Source organism: Nelusetta ayraudi, unplaced genomic scaffold (genome assembly GCF_046127955.1).
Source record: "Nelusetta ayraudi isolate G7.1 ecotype Tasmania unplaced genomic scaffold, CSIRO-AGI_Nayr_v1 ptg000019l, whole genome shotgun sequence".
Classification (NCBI taxonomy): Eukaryota; Metazoa; Chordata; class Actinopteri; order Tetraodontiformes; family Monacanthidae; genus Nelusetta; species Nelusetta ayraudi.
Genome location: NW_027466069.1, coordinates 5,996,208 through 6,021,375, shown reverse-complemented (window position 1 = coordinate 6,021,375; position 25,168 = coordinate 5,996,208). Strand labels below are relative to the sequence as shown.

At 45.4% G+C, this 25,168-nt stretch overlaps 1 protein-coding gene and 1 long non-coding RNA gene across 6 annotated transcripts; one reads left to right on the top strand and one right to left on the bottom strand.

Moving 5' to 3' along the window:
- Nucleotides 1-1,363: 1,363 nt before the first annotated feature.
- LOC142888374 (uncharacterized) lies at nt 1,364-9,205 on the bottom strand. 2 transcript variants are annotated; one of them, XR_012926685.1, is made up of 4 exons: nt 5,029-7,465; nt 4,494-4,594; nt 3,194-3,421; nt 1,364-2,296 (listed from the first exon to the last, which is right to left on the bottom strand). It is a non-coding gene; the product is annotated as an uncharacterized LOC142888374 (long non-coding RNA). The 2 variants fall into 2 exon arrangements; XR_012926686.1 differs by lacking the exons at nt 4,494-4,594; nt 5,029-7,465 and adding an exon at nt 9,157-9,205.
- Nucleotides 8,506-24,229, top strand: LOC142888370 (solute carrier family 41 member 1-like). Of its 4 annotated transcripts, none has more exons than XM_076026613.1 (11): nt 8,506-8,662; nt 10,319-10,656; nt 16,137-16,244; nt 16,791-16,862; nt 17,539-17,683; nt 18,291-18,437; nt 19,044-19,188; nt 19,294-19,373; nt 21,070-21,204; nt 21,326-21,474; nt 22,139-24,229. In XM_076026613.1, the coding sequence occupies exons 2-11, from the start codon at nt 10,357-10,359 to the stop codon at nt 22,310-22,312; spliced, it is 1,455 nt and encodes a 484-aa protein (XP_075882728.1). In that variant the 5' UTR covers nt 8,506-8,662; nt 10,319-10,356; the 3' UTR covers nt 22,313-24,229. The 4 variants fall into 4 exon arrangements, with proteins under 4 accessions (XP_075882728.1, XP_075882726.1, XP_075882730.1 ...); XM_076026611.1 differs by lacking the exon at nt 8,506-8,662 and adding an exon at nt 9,342-9,496; XM_076026615.1 differs by lacking the exon at nt 8,506-8,662 and adding an exon at nt 14,058-14,227 and having other exon boundaries at nt 10,534-10,656.
- Nucleotides 24,230-25,168: the final 939 nt, after the last annotated feature.

Here is a 25,168-nt window from a genome sequence, read left to right as displayed (position 1 = left end):
AGTGATTAGACTGAACTTGGCCGAGGCATAATGCTTTTCTTGCCTGCTGAAAGCCAACAAGAAACACAGAGCCAGAGTGTTTGTCCGCTGCGCTGCTCGCACCACTTACAGAGTGATGCTTGTTACAATGCACAACAGTTCTGCAGGAGGATTATGTAAGAAGAAGTCGTATCGCCGGTCAGAAAATGTGTTTTTCCAGAAACTGTTTCTCCTTATCCAAGATTCCTGGGCAGAATTTTGGGGCTGTCTTCCTCAGCGGTTGTAGTAAATTTGTGTGCACATTTGTGGTTGTCTTCTCTTCTTTCATATCCAGTATCAGAATCCGAAAAAATATCCCACATCTCCATCCAGAACCACAATGGATGCATTAAAAAAAATTGCATCCAGCACATCTTACTAGGCAGCGATCTTTGTTTGATGTATCTGGCCATCAATCCATCATCTACCCAGTCCAGGATCATGCATGTATATGTATATGTATAAGAGCTGTATATAGAATAGTTGTCATATTGTGTGCTAAAAGAAAGCTATTTTGTTCATCCTCAAACCTACAGGTTGTTGGTCTTTAATAAAATGCATTCTTTTTTTGCTTTTGTAGTAAGAAGAAAAAAAGGTGGCTTCCCCATACAATCTGTTGGCACTGTGGAGATGTTCTGCACCAATCTGTGGAACACAATTGAAAAAAATAAAATAAAATTGCACTATACCAGCAACAAGGAGCCAAAGTGCTTTTTTTGAAATCTGACCTGCATGACTTGAACTGCACTTTCAATAGATGTTATTGGTCGTGAGGGGGCGGTTTCACACGTGTGCATGCACACACACACACACACACACACACACACACACACACACACCATACCGTACTATACTGTGCTATATACACACTATACTACACACATCCTAAGGAACGTGTTTGCATTCCGATCAGTGTGAGACCGCAGCACCTCCATAATAACACGTGTTGACTGATGTTTGGGAGGCTCCACCACGAGCAGCTGCAGGTCTGTGACAAGCTGCACTGCAGGAATGACTTTGGGTTTGCGATCCATAGATACTCAGCTATCATTAGAGATTTTATGTCCGAATAATATAGCAAAGAAAGCTATTCTGTTTGTTTACCAGTTGTCAAAACCAACTGAGTAATCGGCTGTTGCATGTCTTTGCTTTCCTCTATTACAGCTAAATGTATGGGGAAAGCAAAGTTAACGGGGCTAATGAATCAATGAACTACCAGTGTGGTATCAAAACGTGATTGATTTCTAAGAAACACAGTCAGAAACACAAGGAATCATCTGCTGTGCCTCATAATGACTCACCACTTTACCTTTTTTTTTTTTTTATTGGACTTCAGTGTGTTGCCAGTACAATAACATTAAAAAAAAAAAGAGAGAAACTTTTATTGATGCTTTTATCAAAAGAAATCTGGTTTAATCATTTCTGAGTAAGATGGGGAGTGAATCTAGCCATGTGTCGTTACGGCCCACAGGCTCCTTCTGGAAGCATCCAGGATAAAAAAAAAAGGTAGAAGGTGACCTGGCTCCTACAGCCGCGCAATAAACACTGACCTCTTTTATTTCCTCCCGTCGGATGTCTTCGCTTTGATGTGTGTTTTCCGATGACTCACCGCTGGCAGGAAACCGAAAAGTAGCCACAATTGCAGCGCATTGCGTAATTTCTGTTGTACTCAAGCTAAAACAAGCAGATTCCCTGAACAAAAGCGCACACACGCTTGCGGGCATACACACACACATAGACTTTATGTTGAAGAATCAAGTATGCTTATTAAAACACCACTAAAAGGAGGTTTTGGAGCAAAATACAGCCGTTGTGATGGGTTTGTTTGTTTGTTTGTTTGTTTTTAATGAATTTTTTTGAGGTTCAGTTTTTTGTCGAAACTACATCATCACATTAAAGTGACCATCCAACATGAAAATTCAATTTTACACAACAAACACTCCAGGGTGACGTGCAGGTAGTTTGTGAATTCATTGTTTGGAAATCGTAAAAGGTGCAGGAATAGGAAACTGTGACCAGGTTTCACTCCAACAACACAAACACAAACCCGTACAGTTGGAACTGCTTGTTGTTGTTTTTCTTCCCCTCCGAGTCTCAGTTTTACAACCTGCACCGACTTCCTTTGCTCACAGCGGGAAGCTTTAAAATCAAAGACTTGGCTCACTTCATTGTACAAGAGCTGCTGCTGCTCGTTAGCCTCGCTTCTGAACCCTGAGCTCCCCGAAGATGTCGCCTTCATCCATCTAGAGCGGCCTTCCTGCTGGTGGAAGCGTTAACTCTGCAGCAAAAGTAGAAGGAGGCAATGCAGGACTTCTTATACTAGCTCACTATTTTGTGATGCTGAACCACCTTGTGACGTGTCGTGTAAAGCATCCACGTTAGCATGAGACATTGTTTAACCGCAAGCAGTGGCTAAAACTTTTCCGACTTTCTCCTCAAAGGAACCTGATTGGTCCTGATGGATTGGATTTTTTTTTTTACAGGTTGGATCTACAGAAAGTCAGGCTTTAAATCTAAGCCATCCAGTTGCCTTGCAGGACTATGTTGAGCGGACAAGACATGGCAAAAATGTGCAAAAAAAGTAATAGTTTTAATAAGCAAGTAAAATGTCATATAGAAGAAGAATTTCAGGGAATAACTTCCAAAATTTTAATTCTGTTGTCATTACTGATGCTTAAGAACATACGACTTATAGCTAATAACTATATTACTGAAACTAATACAATAATAACGGTGCCTGACTTAACTTCAACAAAATAATCCTTGAATAGAAGACAGAATTTGAGCTACCGTATATATGTGGTGTGACGCGACCTCGAGCCATGAGGCTAATTTGGTTACGTGCATGTGACCAGTGGAAACTCCAACATCACTTTGACACATTCATTTGTGTGATTTGTGGCATGCATTTGCGGTGTGTGTGTGTGTGTGTGTGTGTGTGTGTGTGTGTGTGTGTTAAATTAGACACCATGGTGGCCAGATAGTAAATGTAGTATTTCACTAACCATGAAATCAAAATAATCCTGACTATCTCCTCAGTGTGATGCCCACCAAATATTCCATGTTCAGAGAATTAAGTTTAGAAAAAGGTAAAAATGTGAGTTGCAGGACAGCTGGGACAGTGTGTTTGTGTTTAAGCATGGTCGTGGTGTGTACTTCAAAGAAAATAACGCACTTCACTGTCAGCTTCTCAGCAGGCAGGAAGCGTCCACTGACCCCTCTCACGCGACCTCGCTAACCCCGTCACTTTCAGCGTCTCCACAGATGCTGCAGCTCTCAGTGGCCCGATGACCTCCGTGACCTCCTTCTGACTCTGACCCTGGAAGCCACAAACTTTTCAAAGTGCAGAATTGGATCGGTGGTCCCGAGGTATTAATAGTATTTCCATTAGCTCGGTTGGAATCTGTTGAAAAAGAAATAGAACAGAACATTTTTATGACCATGGCTTACCAATCTGGTTCAGTAGACACAGTTGGAGGGGAATGAGTCAGTGTTGGGTGCTTTTATAACCAACTAGTCATGAATGAGAAGCTCAATGCCGGAAAAGTCATTTTGATATTTTGCTGTTTGAAATCTTTTCAAAGACAACCAAAACTTTTACATTTTAGCTCATGATGACGGAAATCCAAAAATAGGCTGTCTAATCCAAAAAACACAATATAACAAACAAGACAGACTTTCTCATTAAAGATCAAAGCTGTCTTTCATTAAAGAAAAAAAAGATCATTTACAATTAGCAAAACTACAATTAGCATTAATGTGGTTTAAATGATACAGGTGTGTAACAACAATTTTCAAGATTACATTTTTTGTTTTCTTTGCGCTTACCTCTCTCTTATAGGACTTGCTAGTGTGAGAGCAGGGGTGCACTGACAGGGAACCCGGAATAACTGGTGCGTGTGTGTGTGTGTGTGTGTGTGTGTGTGTGTGTGTGTGTGTGTGTGTGTGTGTGTGTGTGTGTGTGTGTGTGTGTGTGTGTTAATATCCTCCGGCTAAGGTGTTGGCTTGGCACGCTCAACAGCTCTGCGCGGGGCCCCAGCCATCAGCAGGATCATGCGATCCCCCCCGTCACACACACACACACACACACACACACACACACACCCCTCCACCTGACTTCACTTTAACAAAAATAATCTTTGAATAAATAACAATTAAAATTGTGTTATCTAGAATAGAAGACTAAATAAGCGCTACCGTACATGTGTGGTGTGACGTGACCTCGAGCCATGTGGCTAATTTGGTTACGTGCATGTGACCACTCTCAACAGCTCTGCGCGGGGCCCCAGCCATCAGCAGGATTATGCAACCTACCCCCTCCCCCTCCCCCGTCCCGGTACCTGACATAACTTTTAACAAAATACCCCCCCCCCCCCCCCCCCCCCGCCCCCAACGCTTCCAATGCGAACGTGACAGCAGCTTATCAGCAGATGTGGCATCTGTAAACACTCAGCAAAGTCGGGCCGCGTAATCACCCAGAGGCGTCCGTGTGGAACTGCAGCGTGGACGGCGGGCGCAATAGGCTGCGTGGCCTCCGACGAGGCGGGGACACGTCTTGTCTGAGGCACTTCACTGACTGGACAAAGTCATAAATCAGCGTTAGCAGCATTGGAGGGAGTACATTTGGAGGATGCGTACATTTGTAGCACGGCTGACATGGTTTGTTCAGCAAAAAACGTTTCAACTAAGCCCATTTCACTGGACCTGCACAAAAAAACAAAAAAAAAAAATCTACAGCAGCATCTCAACCCTATTGACCACACAGCAGTTTTTTTTGTTGCTTTTTTAGTTTTCACTTAACTTATCCACTGACATTTTCCCCCATGTTCAGCCTCCTCTGTGCGTTGTCCGAAGTGCAACGAACATGAGGTTTAAGTCCAAGTACAATCTGAGACCACGAGGAATTGCAACAGGTGAAGTGCACAGTTGGTGGTGATCAGTGCGTGCGTGTGTGTGTGTGTGTGTGTGTGTGTGTGTGTGTGTATGTTTGCACGTCTGCGGGTCCATTACCGCTGGTATCAGGAAGCCGACAGCTGACCAGGACAGCGGTGCTCCAAGTCTCACAGATTCGGGATGACACCTCCAAAACTGAACCACGCTGGGGTTCCAATACTGCACATCTGACACCTACATTACACAGAGGGTTCTTCACCTATGACATTTAACATGCAAAGCACATTGGGTATGCGGTTTCACGTTAAAGACCAAAGAGTGTGTAAAGTAACTCTGTGCAAGAAGAACTGATTGATTAGGTGTTAAAACATGACCCTGGATGGATGCACCACGATCCTAGAAGACACTGAAGGACTGACTGACTAAATGACTGACTAAATGACTGACTGACTGACTGACTGAAGGAGCTGCTGCGATAGCGTGGCAACACTGGACAGGGGCATTTTATTTATAGCAACATGACAAGTTTCCATGAGTTAGTTTTCCAGCAGGCAGGCCAGGAGTGCAGGAGAGAACGCGGCTATCTGTCAACCCCAGGCGCTTATCATCACACACGTACCGACGTGACCGTGTCAGCAGCGGATTACAGAGCAACGTATGGAGCGCTCCGACTCGCCGTGGACGCACTCAACACACTCACACTCTCAACCCCTGAACCGTATCCAAGGTGGAGGGAGTCATCCTTTACGTCCTTTAGAGATTCCAGTAAGCATTGGGTTGGAAGGCAGCTGCTAGCGACCTGGGCCCCAGAATTAGACTTTTTCAGCACCACTCCTGTGGTCAATCCATAGAAAACCAGCATTGTCCACTGAATCTCACAGATAGATTATTGGTTTGTAGGTCCATCTTCGCACCGGTTGATTGGTTTAACGGTCAGACGCACACTGGATCTCCTCCCACCCGGCAAGTCGCGTTTTTTTTGTACTCATGTCCTGAAACCCATTCCAGCAGGGGATGGATCTTCTTTTTTATCGTAATCGTGAGAATAATTGCTTTTATTGGTCCCCTTGGGGAAATCATTTTTCTGCATTTGACCCATCCTATTCATGGTTAACCTCGGCTATACCTACTAGGGCCAGTGGCCTTGCCGTTAATGCATAGATTAGATAGGTATTCTTCACACTAGTCCTACGTCCACTCAACTTTACGAGTGCCGGTGTGGTCGAGGTCTTGTGAACGAGCTCAGGTGCGATCGTTGCGGCTCAGTCTCGCCAAACCACGCTTCTTTAAGACACTTCCTCGACTTTCCAGCGCCCGGCATCACGGGTTTGGGAATCCAACAATATATCTGCGTTGTCCACCGCCACCACTGCGTAAAGGCGTTAATGAGGTGCTGAAAATGCCACGGCTCGCGCAGCTGGGCCGCTCCCAAAGCCAAGCCACAAAACGTGCACTATGCAATCACACACTGAGAGGTAGAGGAGGAGGAGGAGGAGGAGGAGGAGGAGTGGGAGGGAAAAAACAGGAACGCATAAGAATATAAGAGAGGCAATTTTAGTCTTTCCTGCTTTTCATTATGGTTAATATGGGTCGAACATAAACAGCGAGGCCCTGTAAAGCAGGTTTCCATAACCTCCAGGGGCCTTCCACCTCTGAATGGTGGGAGAGAAGACTCTGCGGCTCCAGTTACCGGAGACTCCAGAACCAGAAGCAGGTCTCGAGGCCGGTCCTGGTTGGGTAGATCCTTGGCACAGACCACCGGGAGTTGGATCCCCGCCGAGCTTGAATGCACCTGAGAGCTGCCGGTCCCCACTGCCAGCCTGCCTGAGTTTCCTGAAAATCGCCCTTCAGATTTGTTCACTTTAATGTCTTGAGCCATTTTTTCACAGTTTTTGTTTGTTTGTTTGTTTTTTATTTCAGCCTCCAGGAGTGAGTCAACGGTCTGAGTTCTGCTATGCATGTTGGTTTGCTTGTTTGTTTTGTCTTTTTTAATCTGCACTGTAATGTGCAGGTGTAGGTTAGAAGAAGACTTTTACAGTAACGACAGTGATCGTTAAGCTCCCTCTTTTGAAACAACACTGCCACCTGGTGGATAAAAGGGGACCTGCACTCATTAAAGCAGAAATTCAAGGTTAACTTGGCACTCAGTCGTCTGTAGACAGTTAATTACCATTTAAATACACTTTTTTTTCACAGCTTGATCTGTAGGGACTGTAGTGTTATACTTCTAAGTCAACTTGTTGTCCCACCTCAGAGCATTTAATAGATTTTTTTGGAAAGGCATAGCTCAGTTTAAAGGATTTGTTTTGGTTTAGTGCAGCGCAAGAACATTGTAAAACAATATGTGTAAATCAAGCTTTAACATATGAAATATATTACACTGGGAATCCATTAAACATACCCTTGGCTTGTGCGTCAAGTTTGTAGTTTGGCCCTTGAACCGTTGATCTTTCATCTGCATTGCAGTGCACCAACACTGGGGCAAGAGATGAAATTTGTGCAGGGTCAGTTAATCAAATCAGGAATACGTGGAATCTAGACCAAATTATCAATTTGTAACTATATATATATCTATATATATATATATAGATATAGATATAGATATAGATATAGATATAGATATATACATAGGTTCTGGAAATGTAAAGTTTAATATATATATATATATATATATATATATATATATATATATATATATATATATATATATATATATATATATATATATATATATACATATATCTGATAATCAAGCTTCTTCACAGCAGCGAGGAGGTGGTGGTGCCATCCACGGTACTGATTTAGCCCCAGGACGTGACCTGATATGCTTTCCGTGAAGGAAGGCATTCACACCTTCTTCATATCAACTATATGCTAATAAAAAAAAAAGGGGAGATTTGTATTTCATCACACAACACTGAGGCATCCGTGATGACATAACCAATAAATGTCAGGGCAGACCAGCCTGGTGTGCTGTAGATACACAATCACACAGTCACACATGTGGGCCTCTGGAAATAAGACTGGAGAGAGAGCTCCGTTGCCAGTTCCACCCTCAGGGAAAGTTATTGCAAGTAAGTTTTTAACTGGGAGTGATTAGCAGTTTCAGTAAACGTTCAAGTACATAAAACCAAAAAGTTTGCAGAGCACAAGGCAGGCAGTTTTCGAGGAAGTGCAACGTGGAAAACAGGCAAAGGAAGCTTTTTTTGAAATCCGCTGCACTGTGTAAATCAAGTAAAAAGTCTTGCGGCCACTTCTTTCCATGAAACGACAAAGACAAGTTGTCAGGTTGTCGAGGCTGCTGGCTACGGCTGTTGCCACGCAGAGATGGACAGAGACAGGAGCGCCGCAGATATCATTATCTGCCAATGCCATGAAATTCAAGATGTTGCCCTGGGACGCATGCCACGCACCAGCCTGCGCTTTCAGTCCATGCACGCGCGCACACACACACACACACACACACACACACACACACACACACACACACACACACACACACACACGCACATTTTTAGCTTCATGCACAGACATACTGTACATTCACAAGGCAAGAGCACATAGAGAGAGCAGGACACGCATGTGGCCCTAATATAGCTAAGACACACGCACACACACGCACACACACACACACACACACACACACACACACACACACACACACACACACACACACACACACACACCAGTTATTCCGGGTTCCCTGTCAGTGCACCCCTGCTCTCACACTAGCAAGTCCTATAAGAGAGAGGTAAGCGCAAAGAAAACAAAAAATGTAATCTTGTGTTTTGTGTGTTGTGACCTTTCAAAATGCAGATAAGCTGTATTTTTCTGTTAACAAATGTGTGTGTTTACCTAATTTCTGTCAGTTTATCTGTGTGAACAGAATAGTACCACGACTGGGGAGGAAACTGTGTATTAAAATACATAATAATAAGAGTAATACTTATCATCATTAGTATTATTTAACTTGTCTTATTCTTCAAATAACAATTAGCTAATAACATATGAGCTAATATGAATGTTTTGAGGGCATGAATATCTGGAAATTATGTCCTTTAAATGTATTTTGGTCATGTAATAAATAGCAAAAACATGTCGAGACCAAAAATAATAATAATAATAATAATAATAATAATAATAATAATAATAATAATAATAATAATAATAATAATAATAATAATAATAATAAAAATCAACTCAAACCGTGGCTGAGTGACTGAAACGTGTCAGAATAAATGCTACCGTGAATCCAGTTTCACTGTTCGCGCTGCGGGATTCTCCCTCGATGAGCACAACGAGCACGCGCAGAAGGTCCCTGTCGATGAAAGGGGGCGTGGTTACACGTGGCTATGATCCCCGCTCCAAAGTTTTTTGGTCCAATCAAAGAAGCGCCCTGCTGCGTAACCCGGGTAACGAGGCTTGTAGTATTATGGTCTGTACAGATGGCTGCCCGCCGGGCTTCGCTCCGTGTCAACACTGCGACTGCCCTTACGAGTTACTGTCCGCCTCTGACCGGGATTTAATGGACCCGCGGATACGTTCACACTGTCCGGGAGTTTTGCGGGAGTCTGTCGCGGCTTTTGTGCGTATTTAACGTGTTTAAACCTTCCAGTTGTTCGTTTTTAAGCGCGCCTGACATCCTACAATGAGCCGACATGGCTTCATTACACAGGACCCCATTTATACGTGTAACGACGCTGCAGTTTTTAAAAGTAAAACAATATATACAATAAATGAAAGCAAACATTGTCAGTATTACTAACAGCGTCTATTTGGACATAAACTGAAGCTACGTGCGTTCGTTTATTCCCCCCATGACAAAGGACAGTCATCTAACAGAAGGAGGTCTGACCTGCTTGCTAGCCGGATAGCAAAACATAGGATTGATACATAATTTTTATGTTAAATATTCCTCCACATCTTGATAGTGGTTGTGGGCATGAGGAACCCCGACTCACGTGTACGGCGCTTTGATTTAGGGACCGTCGACAAATTACCATCCCCGTACCACAATTGGACTATTACAGCTAAATACAGAGATAATTAATTGGTCGCCCTCCTTTATTAGTCTTTATATTGGTCTCTAATACTCAAATACAATTTCTCCAATTAGGGTTGCCACCTCCCAGAGTTACAAATCCGGTTTAATCCCACATTGGTGACTTTTCTCCTCTGTTATTGCAAGTGACTGATTTTGTAATTTGTTATTTAAAAAAAAAGAAATATCTGCATGGGTTTGTATTAAATTTAGTTAATTGAGAGGAAGGCTGTGGAAGATGTGCCTCGTTTCTTGTCAGGGAGGTACAGTAATAAAGAATTCATTTAAGATGTCTTTAAAAAATGAACAAACAAACAAACAAACAAAAAAAAAACCGGACCCACCCTCTTTCTCTGTCTCGCTCAGATTAAGCCAATAGTACCGTGCTCATCACGACCACCACCATGCCTGGTGAAGACAAACCAACGCAGCAGACCCGCCAGCGGAAGAAGGCCAAGAAGTCCCGCTCCAAGGGGAAGAGCCAAAGCTCCCGCCCAGGGCCTTCAGTCGATGGGCAGGGTGACCTGCTCGCACCGCCGCTGCTCCAGCCGGCCCCTAAAAAGGTGGTGGAGGAGAAGCGCAAAGAGCCCGAGGTCACAGTTGAGGAGGAGTCGTCTGTCGCCATCTGTCTTCAGGTGCTGCTCCCCTACCTGCTGGCCGGGATGGGGATGGTGATGGCCGGCATGGTGCTGGACTACGTGCAGGTGAGGGCGTCCGTCGGTCAGACAGTGCCTCAAAAATATTTTGCTTCTGTTCATCACTTTGGCATTTGCAGAAGTAATTCAGTCTTCATTTTAGTTTTCCATCTGTACAAGACAAAGCACAAGCCGGCAGGCGTCTTGCTTTTATTGGTAATTTCACCTAAAAAAAAAAAAAAAAAAGTCCTCTATTGAACAATGGGACTTCATCTACTAAAGCCATCAACAGTGAAATAGAAGCTGTGGAAATATTTCTAAACCTCTTGTGGTCCTCGCTCAACAACATGATTGAATTGTCTGTTTTTTTGATGACAGAGTTAAGCTAATCTAACTGGTTAAAATCAGACACAAGACAAGAAAATGATAATTTTGCCTCTGCTTATGAGTGTGACGTTTGAAGTATCATTTAAGATTGTGGCACTCTGTAGAAGGCCTGTCAATCAGTCCCACAGCTGTGGTGAATTGTCTCTGCGATTGGCACTTTTGCCAAAGCACGACACATGCTTTTGCATCGTTGCGCTTCGCAGGTCTTATTTGCTTCTCTTTTCATTTTAAGTGGGTACCTGTGGTGTCTGTCTGGCCTCTGTGGGACGCGCCCAGACACGCTTCAGTCTGCCTGCTGTCCACTGATAAACGCAGGTCGATCGTTGCGCGGCTATTTCCCTTTTTTCCTCCGTCTGTTCCCCTCGCCGCAGTATCTGTTCCAGCGCTGCAGAAAACTCAGTCACGAGTTTGGCTGCGCGCCATCTCCGAATGCCGCCGATCCGAACGTGACGGAAGGCAAGGAAGGACGAGGGGAATGCGTCACGTAACATCCGACAGTCTGAATGAACACAAGGCTGCACAGCAGCTCCATCAGCTTTTACCAGGGTTGGGAAATGTTATGCACAATTATGAAAATATGTTTCCGAGTAGTTCATCACCGATGGCACTAAATTCTTTTGCAGGCTTGCGGTTGATAGGTAGGTAGAGACTAAAACAATAGATCGAATCCAGCATAAGCTGTTTGAACACACAGAAGTTTGTAGGACAGTCAGGTTGTATACATTCATTCACACTCTTCATGAATTATTTATTGATGCTTTATTTATGAATAATTGATCATGAATGCTCTTAGACCAGTTTTCAAAATACTAGAGACAATGGAGGGAATAAACTTGTGTATGTCTAAAATATACATATATATATATATATATATATATATATATATATATATATATATATATATATATATATATATATATATACATATATACATACATATATATATTAATTTATCAGTGCCGGTTGCTTGAGCTTAAGTTCGATATTTTATATTCAGCCAATTGGATGGCTGCCACCAATGGAGATTTACGTGGCTGAGGTTTATAATTAGTGACTTTATTTGTTTTTTGTGCAGTGGCAGCTTCCCCTGTTGGGTCTTAAGTAGCAGCAAATCAAAAAGAAAAGAGAAGAATGTCTTTGACTAAACAACCAGTGCCGAGGTCTAATCTTTTATTCAATTTTTTAGTTCATGTTGTACCTTCCAGTATGTGGACAGAAATCAGTCCAAAAAAACCCTTTTTTGTCAAACATGGGACTTCAATAACCACAACCTGGAAACCATTTGAAACAAATGGTAATAATAAGGACAGTGAGATCTTGCTCCATTTCATTTGGGAGCAGGCTGACATTTCTCCAAATCTCACAAAAAAATAACAATATGAACAAAAGACACTGCAGCCCAGCTGTACAAGAGTTACGATGGAGAAGGGAAAGCCTCCGCCAGAAGCTCAGGTTAGATTGTACAAGACGTGACGTACCAAAATGTAAAGGCCCCACTAGAGGACAAACAGCCAGCAATACAGCAGGTGGAGTGGAGGTAGAGACGGATGGAGCGATGGACGGAGGGAGGGAGGGATAGAATGAGTCACCATGAACTGTAGATGGAGAGAGAGAGAGAGGGGGGAAACTGAAAAACTGAGAGATGCAGCGAGAGCAGCTGACACACACACACACACACACACAGACACACACGCACGCGCACACACAGAGGGCGAAGACGGGAAGTTGGATGAGAGAGGCTGACGCGCAGTGAGAAATAGAGCGAAGAGGAGGAGGAGGAGGAGCAGCAGCAGTCGCTCGTTTGAGTTTGCACGTCGGGCTCGGCAGACGGTCCCGCCTCCCCCTCTCTGCTGTGCTACGTCACAGCCGCGCAGAGCAGAGCGGAGGCAGCAGGACAACCCTGACTGACTGACTCCGGTGCTCCAGTCCAGCTCGGGAAGCCGGCGACCGCTGCTGCTGCTGCTGCTGCTGCTGCCGCTGCTGCTGCCGCTGCCGCCGGCACCGCCGCCGGTACAACTGCTGCATCCTCATCCTCTCACTGGACATTTATGGTCCGTCCCGGACAACCTTGGAGCCCCTTTTAGACTTGGAAATAAACAGAAGATGGATGCACAGAGATGTGAAGGTACGGCGCCCCCTCTCAACTCTCACCACCTCCTGGATTAATCCCACGTCTTTGAACGTCCGGCCGTCTGGCTGTTTTGTTTCGGCTGTCAATCAGCAGAGGAGGACCGCAACTCAGGTAGTCGAGGGAGAATTTTTTTTTTTTTGACTGGATCTCGATGATCGAGCCCCACGATTAAGTCCGTTCAGAAGACTCGGAAGTTTTCTGGAACGGATGTGGTGGGGGGAATCCTCGGAGTTCTTATTTTTTTAAGGCAATCGCCCGGGTCGGGGGGGGGGGACTCGACCTGCGTGTCTATTTTTAACTTTGTCACCCCTCCGCCCGCACCCACACCCCCGAAGAGGCAGGTGCATTAAGGGGGACCAACGGGGAGCGGCGGCGTTAATGAGCGCGCCGGCGTGGATGCCTCATCGCTGCTGACTCACCACCACCACCACCACCACCACCGGGCCCAGAGATGATACGGCCCAGCGGCCCTGCTGAGTCAAAAAGCTCTTTGTTTTGATTCCGCCCTGGTATACGGGGAGTTTTATCGGAAGACGAGAATAATGAAGTGGCTGTGTTGGTAGTTTACTCGATTTCTTCCTTCCCCCTGAGGGAGTTTGATCGACCAGCTAATGGCTTCACCTCCTATCTTCTTTGTCTTCTGTCTAGCTCGGACAGTCGAGAGCAGCGGTGTTCCCTGATTGGTTCACTCTGTCACTCGCCGTCAATGCGATCAGAAAAAAAACAATAAAACCCAAGAGATCCGGGCTTGTAGTCGTTGTTGGGAAGGCATCAGTGAAACCTAACCCAAGCCGGGGCCGCCACTGATTGTTTTTTTCTCCTTTGCGTCTTTTCCTTCTCTTCTTTGGATAAAAAACACTTCCTCTACCAACCCCAGCATGGGATAAGCGGCGGTGCTGCGGTTGCTGAACTAACCTCTCTCTCAACATGGTGGTGACCCGTCTGGAGCTAGAGCTGCGCTACCAGGACAAGAAGCTGCGCGGCGTGACCTGGAAGCTGACGCGGTCCGAGCATGGCTTCCTGCCGGAGAGCTCCTGGCTCATTGCCGCCCAGGTCATGGTGCCCTACCTGGTGTCGGGCCTGGGGATGGTCTCGGCCGGCATCGTCATGGACCTGATCAAAGTACGGCACCTGTACCCAGGACCCTGAGTACCTGGGTAGACCACTTTTGACCCATGCTAAGACAATTCACAAAGTTTGCACCTTTGAATAGTCTTGATTTGGGGCAGCTGTGGCTCAGTTGCTAGATTGGGCCACAAATTGCTGATCGAAGGGTTGGCGGTTCAAATCCCAGCTCCAACTGTCCACATGTTTGAATGTGTCCTTGGGCAAGACACTGCTCCCTAAATTGCTCCCAATGGGTGGCATCACCTTGCATGGCAGCAGCCACCCATTGGTGTATGAGTGTGTGAGTGAATGGGTGAATGAGAGGCCATTGTAAAGCCCCTTTGGAGTACCGTGAAGGTGCTGGAAATGTACCATGTACCATTTGTTTTCTTGTTGGTTCTGTTGAAAGTCTAATAAGAGTCACTGCAAACATATTTTTAAAACCCTGCTGCTGTGCTGTTTGTTGTGACCGTCACATCGCTTCCCCTGCTGCATCCACTTCTTTTATTTGCTCTTTCTAAATCACATTTGGATGTTAGCGCGAAAGTGGGTAGGGGTGTCTGAAAGGGCCGCCCCGGGATAAAAGAGAACAGTTGATGTAATTAGCAGCAGGATGAAAGGAAAAGGAGGCCGGCAGGGCAGGTAAGAGAAACCTGGCGATCCCCGACGGCCTCCCGATCGAAGAAAAAGAGGGACATTCTGCATCACAAAGTGCCGCCGCAGTCCAAGAACTGCAGTCTTTTATCATTCTTGCATCAGTCTTAGCCCGGAGTAGAAACATTTCAGCCTCTCCTTTTACCCTGTAATGTCAGTCAGGACGTCCAGCAGCAGCTTGCGAAGCATGACACAGGAAGTGGGACGTGCTCCTTCGTCGGTCGTGTCCAGGATGTCCCCCAGAATGTGTCACGCGCCATTTTTAAGCTCTAGTTACCACACCACCGCCGCCACCGCCAGATGGAAGGCTTCCAAGGGTCCGTGTTGTTCAGAACGAAATAGAAAGCTTTTGCTGTAAAAGGGGAGGCAAATCTCAGACGGTAGTCGGATGACTTTTGTGCTTCTTATTGCCTCGTGTGCTTGTGTTTAGCTACAGCCAGTGGCTTCCCATTGGTGCAGGTACGTTTTTCCCGTTTGGAGTCTCTGATCTCGAGGCCAGAGCCAGAGTGGGGTCAAACAAATCCACGTTGGCCAGCAGAGGAAAGTGAGAATACCAGCCTGGTATATTCAGATAAAACTATCCAGGGACTTTCAAGAGTCAGAAGCTGATTGAAAAGTAAATTCGAAGATCGACTAAAACACTTTATCTGAGATTGCTGCCCGTGAAGGTTAAAGAAATCTAGATTAGCATCAAACAGATGGATCCATACCTCTCCCACTTCCTCTTTACCGTTTTGCTCTTTCTCTGACAAATGTTCTCCTCTCTTTTTTTCTCCCCGTACTCTCCTCACCTCCCATCTGTAATTCCCACGCCGCCGCCGACGCCGTCCTCCTGCCCCACATCACTTCGGCTCCTCCTGCATGCAGCTGCGTGCCTTTCTTGCATGTGTTCGTGAGTCTATTTAAAGAGCCTGCCGAGCACGCCGGTCCTGCCGGTCCTCGGTCGGTACCCGTGAAAAACACTCCGAGGTGGACTCCGTCAACCTTGACGTCCGTAGCAAACCCGCTGAACCCTGCCGCGGCCGAGGATGCTCGGAGAAACGGGGGAAAGTAGGCCAGTGGGTTAGCGGGGAAGATGCGAGGCGCTTATTATAGCGCCGGTAGCGAGGCGTCGCGGTTCAGAGGGTTCGTCGGCGGACGTGCAGATGATGCTGACGACTCGTTAGGAACACTGAAGAAGAAGAAGAAGAAGAAGTAGGGACCAAATGGCAACGAAGTGAATTAATTTCTACTATGTGTGTGTGTGTGTGTGTGTGTGTGTGTGGAGCAGCAGTGGGAGGTGTTTCAGGTGATCACAGAGGCCTTCATCCTCGTCCCTGCGCTGGTCGGACTCAAGGGAAACCTGGAGATGACCCTGGCTGCTCGACTCTCCACCGCTGTAAGAAGGATGATCAGTTTGGTTTGTTTGGTTTTTTTTTTGCATCGGTGTCAGCTTTGCCGAAAGTCACATAACTTTAATCACCAAAAAAAAAACAAAAAAAAACTACATCATCTATAAATGTCCATTCTACATGATGTAACTTGCAATTCAGCATTTCAAATATGTATATGTTTGGGTGAACATATATATATTTGTGAATTCAATTTTTTTGCATGTCGGGTCCCCCCCCCCACTCCATCTGTCATCCTTTTGTAGCCGGTATTTTTCAGTCTTTATTCAGGCAAAGCCTGCAGAAACTGAGGCAGTGTTTTGTATTTTTTTGTTTTCATAGAATCTTTCATCAAACACAATGCGTGTTTAATTCATCCTTCATCGTGAATGATGGATGACCAAATAAACAAGGGGAAGGCTGCAGATTTTCTTTGTGCAAGACGAGCCATCCTCTCGTTTCCTCTCTTCCAGCCTGAAACAGAGAGCCTGAACCTGTGTGCATTTGTACCTTTATGAAACAGTTTTATTTCCCACGCTGTGGTTGTTTTTTAGGCCAATACTGGTCAAATGGATGATCCCAGTAAGCAGTGGACCATGGTGTGCAGCAACCTGGGACTTATACAGGTAAGACATACTGCGTGCGTGCGTGCATTGGGAAACGTCTATTAGTCAATTCATCAGAAGAGTATAATGCCTAAAATCTGCAAAACCTGTAAATCATTTTGAAAACTTTAAAATAAAGCTAATAAAGAATTTAAAAAAAATAGTCCATTGATTTTTCTTTCACTGACACTAGCTGAGTTTCCGTTACCCCTAGAGTTGCGCGAAACCTAAATATCGCAATAAAAAACAGCGGTAATGGAAACAGCAAAACTTTGAAAAACCTCAAATATCACTAAAACGTTTTTACGCTCTCATGAGGTGGTTTTTCAGATGTAGCCATATGGAGGTATATTGCAAAAGTGTCATGTCAACACTTTTTTTTCTCATTTACGGGGTCACATGACCAGTTCACTTCAAGTGAAAATGGCGCGGAGGAGGAGACGGAATATATACTTTTTTACAAGTAAATAAAGAGAAAAATATAGCAACCATTCTTGACAGCAAGAAAACGGAAACAAACAAAAAGCAAACGGGTTACTGCTTATGCACTTCACACCAGTCAATGAAAACACCTGCAAATGGCAACTGTACTTTTAAATTAAATTTTAGAAATATTGCTTTTATTTTGCGACAAACTGCAATGGAAACGCAGCCACTGTCTGTTTTTTTCGTGACCACAATGTGTTTTCCCGACCAGGTCCAGGCCACCGTGGTGGGCTTCCTGGCCGCCCTGGCCGCCGTGTGCTTAGGGGCCATTTCTCGAGGAGGGGTGGAGCTGGACCAGGCCGCCATCCTCTGCGCCAGCAGCATCACCACTGCCTTCGTAGCCGCCCTGTCGCTCGGTAGGTGACCCAGGAACGCCTGGGCTATTTTATATGAAACCCTCATAACTCCAGGCGCCTCTGGGGGAAACGCATTTTCTCGCACACACGGCCGAGGTCCAAATGTGCAGCTTTGCGTCTGTTTAGTGTCGTGTTTGGACACTGCGGACTCCAGTTTGCGCCGGGATATTTTTAACGTTAGCCAAAGCCTGCAATCTTTTCTGCGTTTTATGTCTATAAAATCGTCCCCAAAACCTCAATTTCCTGCGACGAGACTGAAGAAAACATCTGGTATTTTCGCCAAAATCCTTTCAGCTCTTTGACAACAGAGTAAATAAGGGTTGTAAAATTATCCAGAATGTTTTTGAATGTCATGTAATCATTCTTATCTTCCCACATCATCTTCAGCGTAATCCATAACTTAGCCATAAATGCCCTAGTGGAGCTGCAGGGGTGGAGGCTACTGAGCTTCCCGGTCTTGTTATTGATTTAAATCACGTCTCAACATTTTTCTTTAAAGCTGAACTCAGCCGCCAGCTACCGTCGTGTCTGTCCTCTGTGTGTCCTCTGTGGCGTAGCAGAGTCTTTGCTCCCAGTGTGTGAGGTCTCTCCCCCGCCGTCTCCGCAGGCCTGGTGATGATCGGCGTGATCGTCGGCTCCAGGAAGGTGGGGATCAACCCTGACAACGTGGCCACGCCCATCGCAGCCAGCCTGGGGGATTTGATCACGCTGTCCCTGCTGGCCGGGGTCAGCAGTACGCTCTACGAATACATAGGTGAAGGACGCTCAGGACAGCCAGTGTTCTCACTGTGGACGTCCCATCCGCCCGCTGCCTCAGAGTCTCAGAGAAACAGCCGCCCACACTCAAAGTCACGCCTACAGACTCTTTGGAGTTGCCAGTTAGTTGGAGCTTATGTGCGGCGCTGACCGCAACCCTCTGTCTGCACTGTGGGAGGAAGTCAGACTAACCCAGTGAACCTTCGCAGACACAGGGAGAAGCTCAGACCAAACATCAAAAAGGAAACATTTGGAGTGGCGTGCAACTGTGCTGGCAGTTTTACCACTAGATGGCAGTATAAGCATGTTATTTAATAGTAAGTCATAAGGACATATGTATATATATATATATATATGTATATATATATATACATATATATATATATGTATATATATATATATATATATACATATGTATATATATACATACATATGTGTCAAGTTGACAACCAGAACACAAGATGGTAGCAGAACCCCAGATGGCTCATCAGGTGTGTGTGTGTGTGTGTGTGTGTGTGTGTGTGTGCGTGTGTGGTGTCTAGTGCACCTCCCAGCTTCGTCCTGCAGGGGTCTCACTGCGCTTGCTGCTGCTCTCCTCCCACAGACATCTGGTACCTGCCGCCCCTGGTGTGCCTGCTCTTCCTGGCGCTCATCCCACTCTGGGTGCTGGTGGCCCAGCAGAACCCTCAGACCAGGGAGGTTCTCCGCTCCGGCTGGCAGCCCGTCATCGTGGCCATGTCCATAAGCAGGTGCGTCGTTCAGCGTCCTTGAACACCGGGTTTGAAAGCCAGTGAGGAAAAAAAAAAAAACTCGGAATCTCACTAACATGGCTCTGGCACCGCTCCCCTCCGCAGTGTCGGAGGCCTGATCCTGGACAAGACGGTGAGCGACCCCAACTTCAAGGGCATGGCCGTGTTCACGCCAGTCATCAACGGTAAGACTGTGATTTCTGGAAGCCGCTGTCCAGAATCTCATTCTTCATTTTTTGCAAGCTTTTATTACACGGATGTTGGACGGATTGCCAGGTTTTGTTATATTGCTGCGTTGCACCACACCATACCAAGTCTTTTATTTATAAGCATCATCATTTAGCGCGATAGACCTGATGTTGAGGTATTATCGCGTTTTATTTTACAAACCACTTGTGTTTGGTTTTGAGACAGTGTAAGAGCATGGTGACAGTATCGCACCGAAACGATACAATAAAAAGAGGGAAAAAAAGAGACAAAGACACGTCAACAAACAAACAACAAGGATGCTCCTCAGGATGTCAGGATATTGCTGAACATAAGACAGAGAGCGGAGGAGGCTTTGAAATAAATACATAAATGAAAGAGGGGCTGTGTGTGTGTGTGTGTGTGTGTGTGTGTGTGTGTGTGTGTGTGTGTGTGTGTGTGTGTGTGTGTGTGTGTGTGTGTGTGTGTGTGAGAATCGTAACGGTGTGATATCGCTCCACCCGGAGGAGCAGGAACACTCTGTCGACTCTGGGAAGGCGCTGCAGCCAAGCATGGACTGAAGGTGGCTGATGTCAACGTCCTCCATCCTCTCCTCCTCCTTATACATCTTGCTGGCGAGGTCACAACAAGCAACCCTAAGTCATTAAGCGGAGTGGGGGCGGGGGGTTAATCAGCAAGCGCAGCTGACAACTTCAGTCGCCGCACAGCGACAAAGGACGGCCGACGCGTCCACAATGTTTGCTTTCTTGTGCGGTATTAAAGTATTGACGGTAAGCGAGGCTGAAAACGTGCAGAGCTGCAGACGCTCCCCACTGGAACAGTGAGGTTAACTTCAGATGCAGCGGGACCTTCAGCCGAAGCATCAGCTGCTTTGATCGACCGCTTTTAGCTTTCCATTTTTGTCGTCTCAGTAGAAATTGTAGGTTGTTTTTTTTTTTCTTTTTTTGCGGGGGGTGGGGGGAGGGGGGACGACAGACGGAGCATGCTAGCTCGTTAAAAAAAAAAAAATGGTCAAACCAAAGCCTGCATCCAAGGAGAGTTCACGGCTCTGATGTGGCCGCGGGACAGTATTTCTGCATTCGGCAGTAAAAAAAAAAAAATAAAAAAAAAAAGTTTTCCGAACTGCTTGTTGGCCGGAGCTCAGTTTGAATCTGTGCTGTTCAGCTCAGCTGACACCAGTTTGACAGTGTCGTGTTGTGTTTCTGTCAGAAACAGGTGAAGGTGGATCAGCCGGTTTCAATTTGTCAAACCGCTGTTCTGTTTTTGTACCAATGCAGCCGATGATCAAAATAGAATTTCAGTCAAATCAAGGAATTATAATGATGAAAGCCGGTTGGAGGCCGACTGTGTTTGTCCCATTCACTGACCCATGTTAAGTTGAGTAGGGCACACGCGCCCACCGGAAAGTCTTCACTGTGTTCTCGGTGTTTATGAGGCTTGACCCTGACGGTCCGACAGCTGTTTCCAAACGGCCAAACCCACACACTCACACACTGTCCATGACATCATCGGCAAAGTTTCTCCTCTGCTCCCCGAAGCGGATGATCGAACCCGGTTTGGCTCGGGGTCCAGGTCGGTCTTCTCGGGAGGTGTTGCTCTCCGACTCGAGGTCTTGACCCGCCTGGTGCCTCCTGTCCCGTCTCTCTCTCTCTCTCTCTCCCTTGCACACAACAGGAGTGGGCGGGAACCTGGTGGCCATCCAGGCCAGTCGCATCTCCACCTACCTGCACTTCTGGTCCGTCCCGGGCGTGCTGCCCTTCAAGATGAAGGAGCACTGGCCCAATCCCTGCGTCACCTTCTTCTCCTCAGGTACGTACAAGCAGAGACCTGCAGGCTGGAATCTCGACACGCTTCAATTAAAAATGTTGACTTTCCGAGCGACGTGGCTCTCTGAAGCTGACCTCCTCGCCGCGTCCTCCGACCCCAACAGGTGTGAACTCCAAGTCGGCCCGGGTGCTGCTGCTGCTGGTGGTCCCGGGTCAGCTGGTCTTCCTCTACACCATCTCTCTGCTGCAGGGCCAGGAGGCCCCAGTCTCCGTAGCCTTCACCGTCTGCTACCTGTGCGCCGCTCTGATCCAGGTGGACCGTAAACATACACACACACACACACACACACACACACACACAAAGGGAGGTTTTCAAGATTGACGCTCAAGGTGTCAGACTAGAAACCCCGAACGAGATTTGAGAATTCCCTCAGAATTTATTTTGATAAAGTTGCTGCTGGGACTGGGATTGCAAACACATTTTGAAAAATATATTTTTTTGAATTTTAGTAGCTATTTATCCATCTTCCTCGTCATCTTGCCGCCTTTCAGTGGAATTTTGCCGTTTAATGACATTAACAGGGTTTTTTGGGGTTACGACCTAAATTTCCCCGACGAATAAAGGTTTATCTTATCTTATCTTATCTTATCTTATCTTATCTTACGAGGACTATGACAACAGAAATCACACCACCTATTTCATCACCAAAGATGTTAGAAACAGAAGAAATCCAACTAAATTCCAAAAGAAATCTGCCAAGGATGATCCACAACAGTCAACTCAATTTTGCATCTTTCCTCAAAGTCACCCGAAATGTTTGAGATTCTTCACTCATTGTCTTTGTCTACTTCTGCTTTCTTCAGCACTCCAGTAGTGGCTTCAGCAGGATGGCGATTAATTATTGGCCTGTGTAGTTGTTATTGTGAACAGGGAGCACACTGGCAGCCCTTAACAGCAGCTGACCTTTGCCCTCCAGGTGGCCATCCTCCTCTACGTCGCCGACCTCATCATCCGCCTGATGTGGAGGCGGAGCCTGGACCCGGACAACTTCTCCATCCCCTACCTGACGGCGCTGGGCGACCTGCTGGGCACCGGCTTCCTCGCCCTGTGCTTCCGCTCCGTCTCGCTGCTCCAGGCTGCAGGTCTCTGAGAGCCCGGAGAGGCTTTGCGCCATCGTCATTCCTCTTCACCCCCGTCTGACTTGGTCAATCCGGACCCATGAGGTCGCCTCGTCCATCGCCCCTCGTCCCGCAGGAGTGTGTAGCAACTCTTCATCTTCAGGGCGGCGAGGCCGAGCTGTCGGCCACCAAGGCTGACGTTGTCGTGCAGGGAACCCACTGGATTTTTATTTTTAATTCTTGTCAGTGTCGTGTGTCTAAAATTGTCCGTCTGAAGGTGTCTTTAATTTCACACTATTTCCAGAGTGTACGCTGTTATATTCTTTTCGAGGTACGTTCAACGGTCGCACGTGCAGGAAAAAGGCGGGAAACTTTGAAAGGAAACAAGTGCGGCCGTTTAGGATTTGAAGATACATTTGCTTGGTTTTTATCGATAAGCAGATCAATAAACGGCCCTTGGCATCGTATTGATGACGCGCCGGCAGCGAACCTCGTGCTAACTGTGCTAACTCAACAGGCGTCGGAAAGAAACTCCACCGTCTCTTTGATTTCCCACCGAAATCGGTCTTTTTAGGATTTCCTTTTATGCAGACGATGCTGCGTCTTCAATGTGTTTTTTTTGTCTTACAAACTAAATAGTCAGATTCATTTATTTTCTTCTTTTAATGACGTCGCGTCGACACAACCCTCAAACAAAATAGGAAATCACACAAAAGCCTGACTGTTGTTGTAGCAGTAATAATAATTATGTGTGTAAGATTTTCTTTAAACAAAACAAAAAAAAAAGTCATCACAAGTGACAAGACAGATCATAATGAAAACAAATTAAATAAATAGTGAAGAAATAAGTTTTGCTAAAAAAAAGAAATAATAATACTTGTTGGACGTAAGAGTTATTGTCATTTCGAAACACGTCCTCGCACCCTCATTGACGATCTGACGTTCACTGACTTTGTCTCCCTCAACACACTCACGAGTATAAATGTGGCTTGTGGCATCAGTATTTCGTCTGCACCGAAGTCTGAAGGAGTATTTCATGGCCAAAAGCTGTTAACTGTTTACCCCACGTTGTTTCACTTTCTGCGCGAGAAAAACAAGAAGTGTTTGTTTCCGGTCGGCACCAGAGGCTTGTGTTCCACTGTGACACTGTGAGAACGAGAACGCAGATAGCGAATGTATTTATAAAGGTTTTTTTTTTTTGAAAGGTACATCTTTGGTTTTTTTTGCAGCTTTTCATTTTGTAAAATTACAACTTGTGAATCAGATTCTGGTGTTTGTTACTTTTATTTTCTGTTGCTGTGTGTTACCGACAGCGGCCTTCTTGGGTTTTTGGTTTATTGACGTTTTCTTTCTATTGTGCTGACATGACGTTGTCTATATCAATATATTGACATCAATGTCATGATATATTCAATTCACAATGGTGAAGGTTCTGGGTATTTGTGAGTATTTACCCCCCAAAACGTCTTCTGGTACATTGAGATTAAAAGACAAATATGTATGTTATTATGAGAGAACAATCTTTGTTGAATCGAGATAATGAAATAATGAGCAAATTACCAGAAAACGTCAATATCGGAAAAACATCAGGCTGTTCTTAGCTTCAGTCGCACATTGATTTAATTTTCCCTTTGGTTTGTTGAAAGTTTTTTTTTTTTTTTTTAATGAGACAGTTTGGATACACCTACTGATCCCTGGTGGCCCGTTTAGCTCTCAGACCTTTTGTAGCAACTTTTTCATGCAGTTGAGTCTCCTAAGATGTTGCTCGTCTTCCTTTTTCTTCCTTCAGCAGCCTGACACGGCGACATGATCAACATGACAACGGTGCCATTTTAATAAAACTGCACTTTTTTTTTTGTTTTAGCTGCAGGTTCCAGTTGCCTTTGAAAAACTAATTTCAGCTGTGTCTTATTTTGGAACTGGTTTGTGTGCAACCGTGTAACTGTTAATCTTTTTTTTTTTTTTTTTTTTTGTTCACTCTTGTACTTGGGTGTTTAGAGCGCCTCCTTGTTGGGAAACACGCACTGCACCGACCTTCACGAGCTTCCAGCACCTGCAGAATTGTGTCTTTACGTGTCAAGTCGGAAAAATGTGTTAAAATGTAAAGTCGTGTTCTGGTCAAACTTGTAGTACCATGAAGTTATATTTTAATAAAAACTAGCAGTGAAATAAAAAAAAAAAAATTGTCGGTGAATGCGACATACAGAGTAGAAATATTGCGTTTCAAGGTTTTGTATTGTGCAAAAATTCCCTTTGCCACCTTCCGACAAAAATGAGTCGGAAAATGAAGTGGCAATTGCCTCTTTGTGATGTCGCAAAGGTCACAGATCCAGTTTACTGATAAAATATAGACTCCCTCATATTTGTCCCCTTCTAAAAAATGTGGGAGATCCAGCAGAACATCTGTTTTTTCGCTGGAGGCTGTAAACAGTGGACTAAATATGCAGCTTCCTGTAGATCTAGAGAGGTTGTTTGTCTTTTGTCTTAATCAATCGTACAAGTTTGTTTCATTGGAACCGGGATAAAAAAAAATTACAGGTCAGGAAATTTGACTGGATCAAAAACATTTCAGTTGTTTGACACGTTGCTGCACAGGTCGATGCCAAGAAAACGCGCAACAAGTGTGTAAGTTGACAACCAATGACTTCAAACCAGCAGACAGAAAATATCAAATCAATGGTTGAAGAAATAAAGAGCGACACGACGGCGATGCTGTGAGGGGAGGACAAACATATTTATGGAGATTTCAAGGCAAACAGGCTGCTCACACACCCCAACAAGTGCACTTCAGTGATCAAGTCGACATATTCACAGTTTGGTGTGTGACTGGACAGCCGGAGACTGGACGTCGGCCTAAGGCAGTGGGAGAAAAATCACAAAAACAAAAC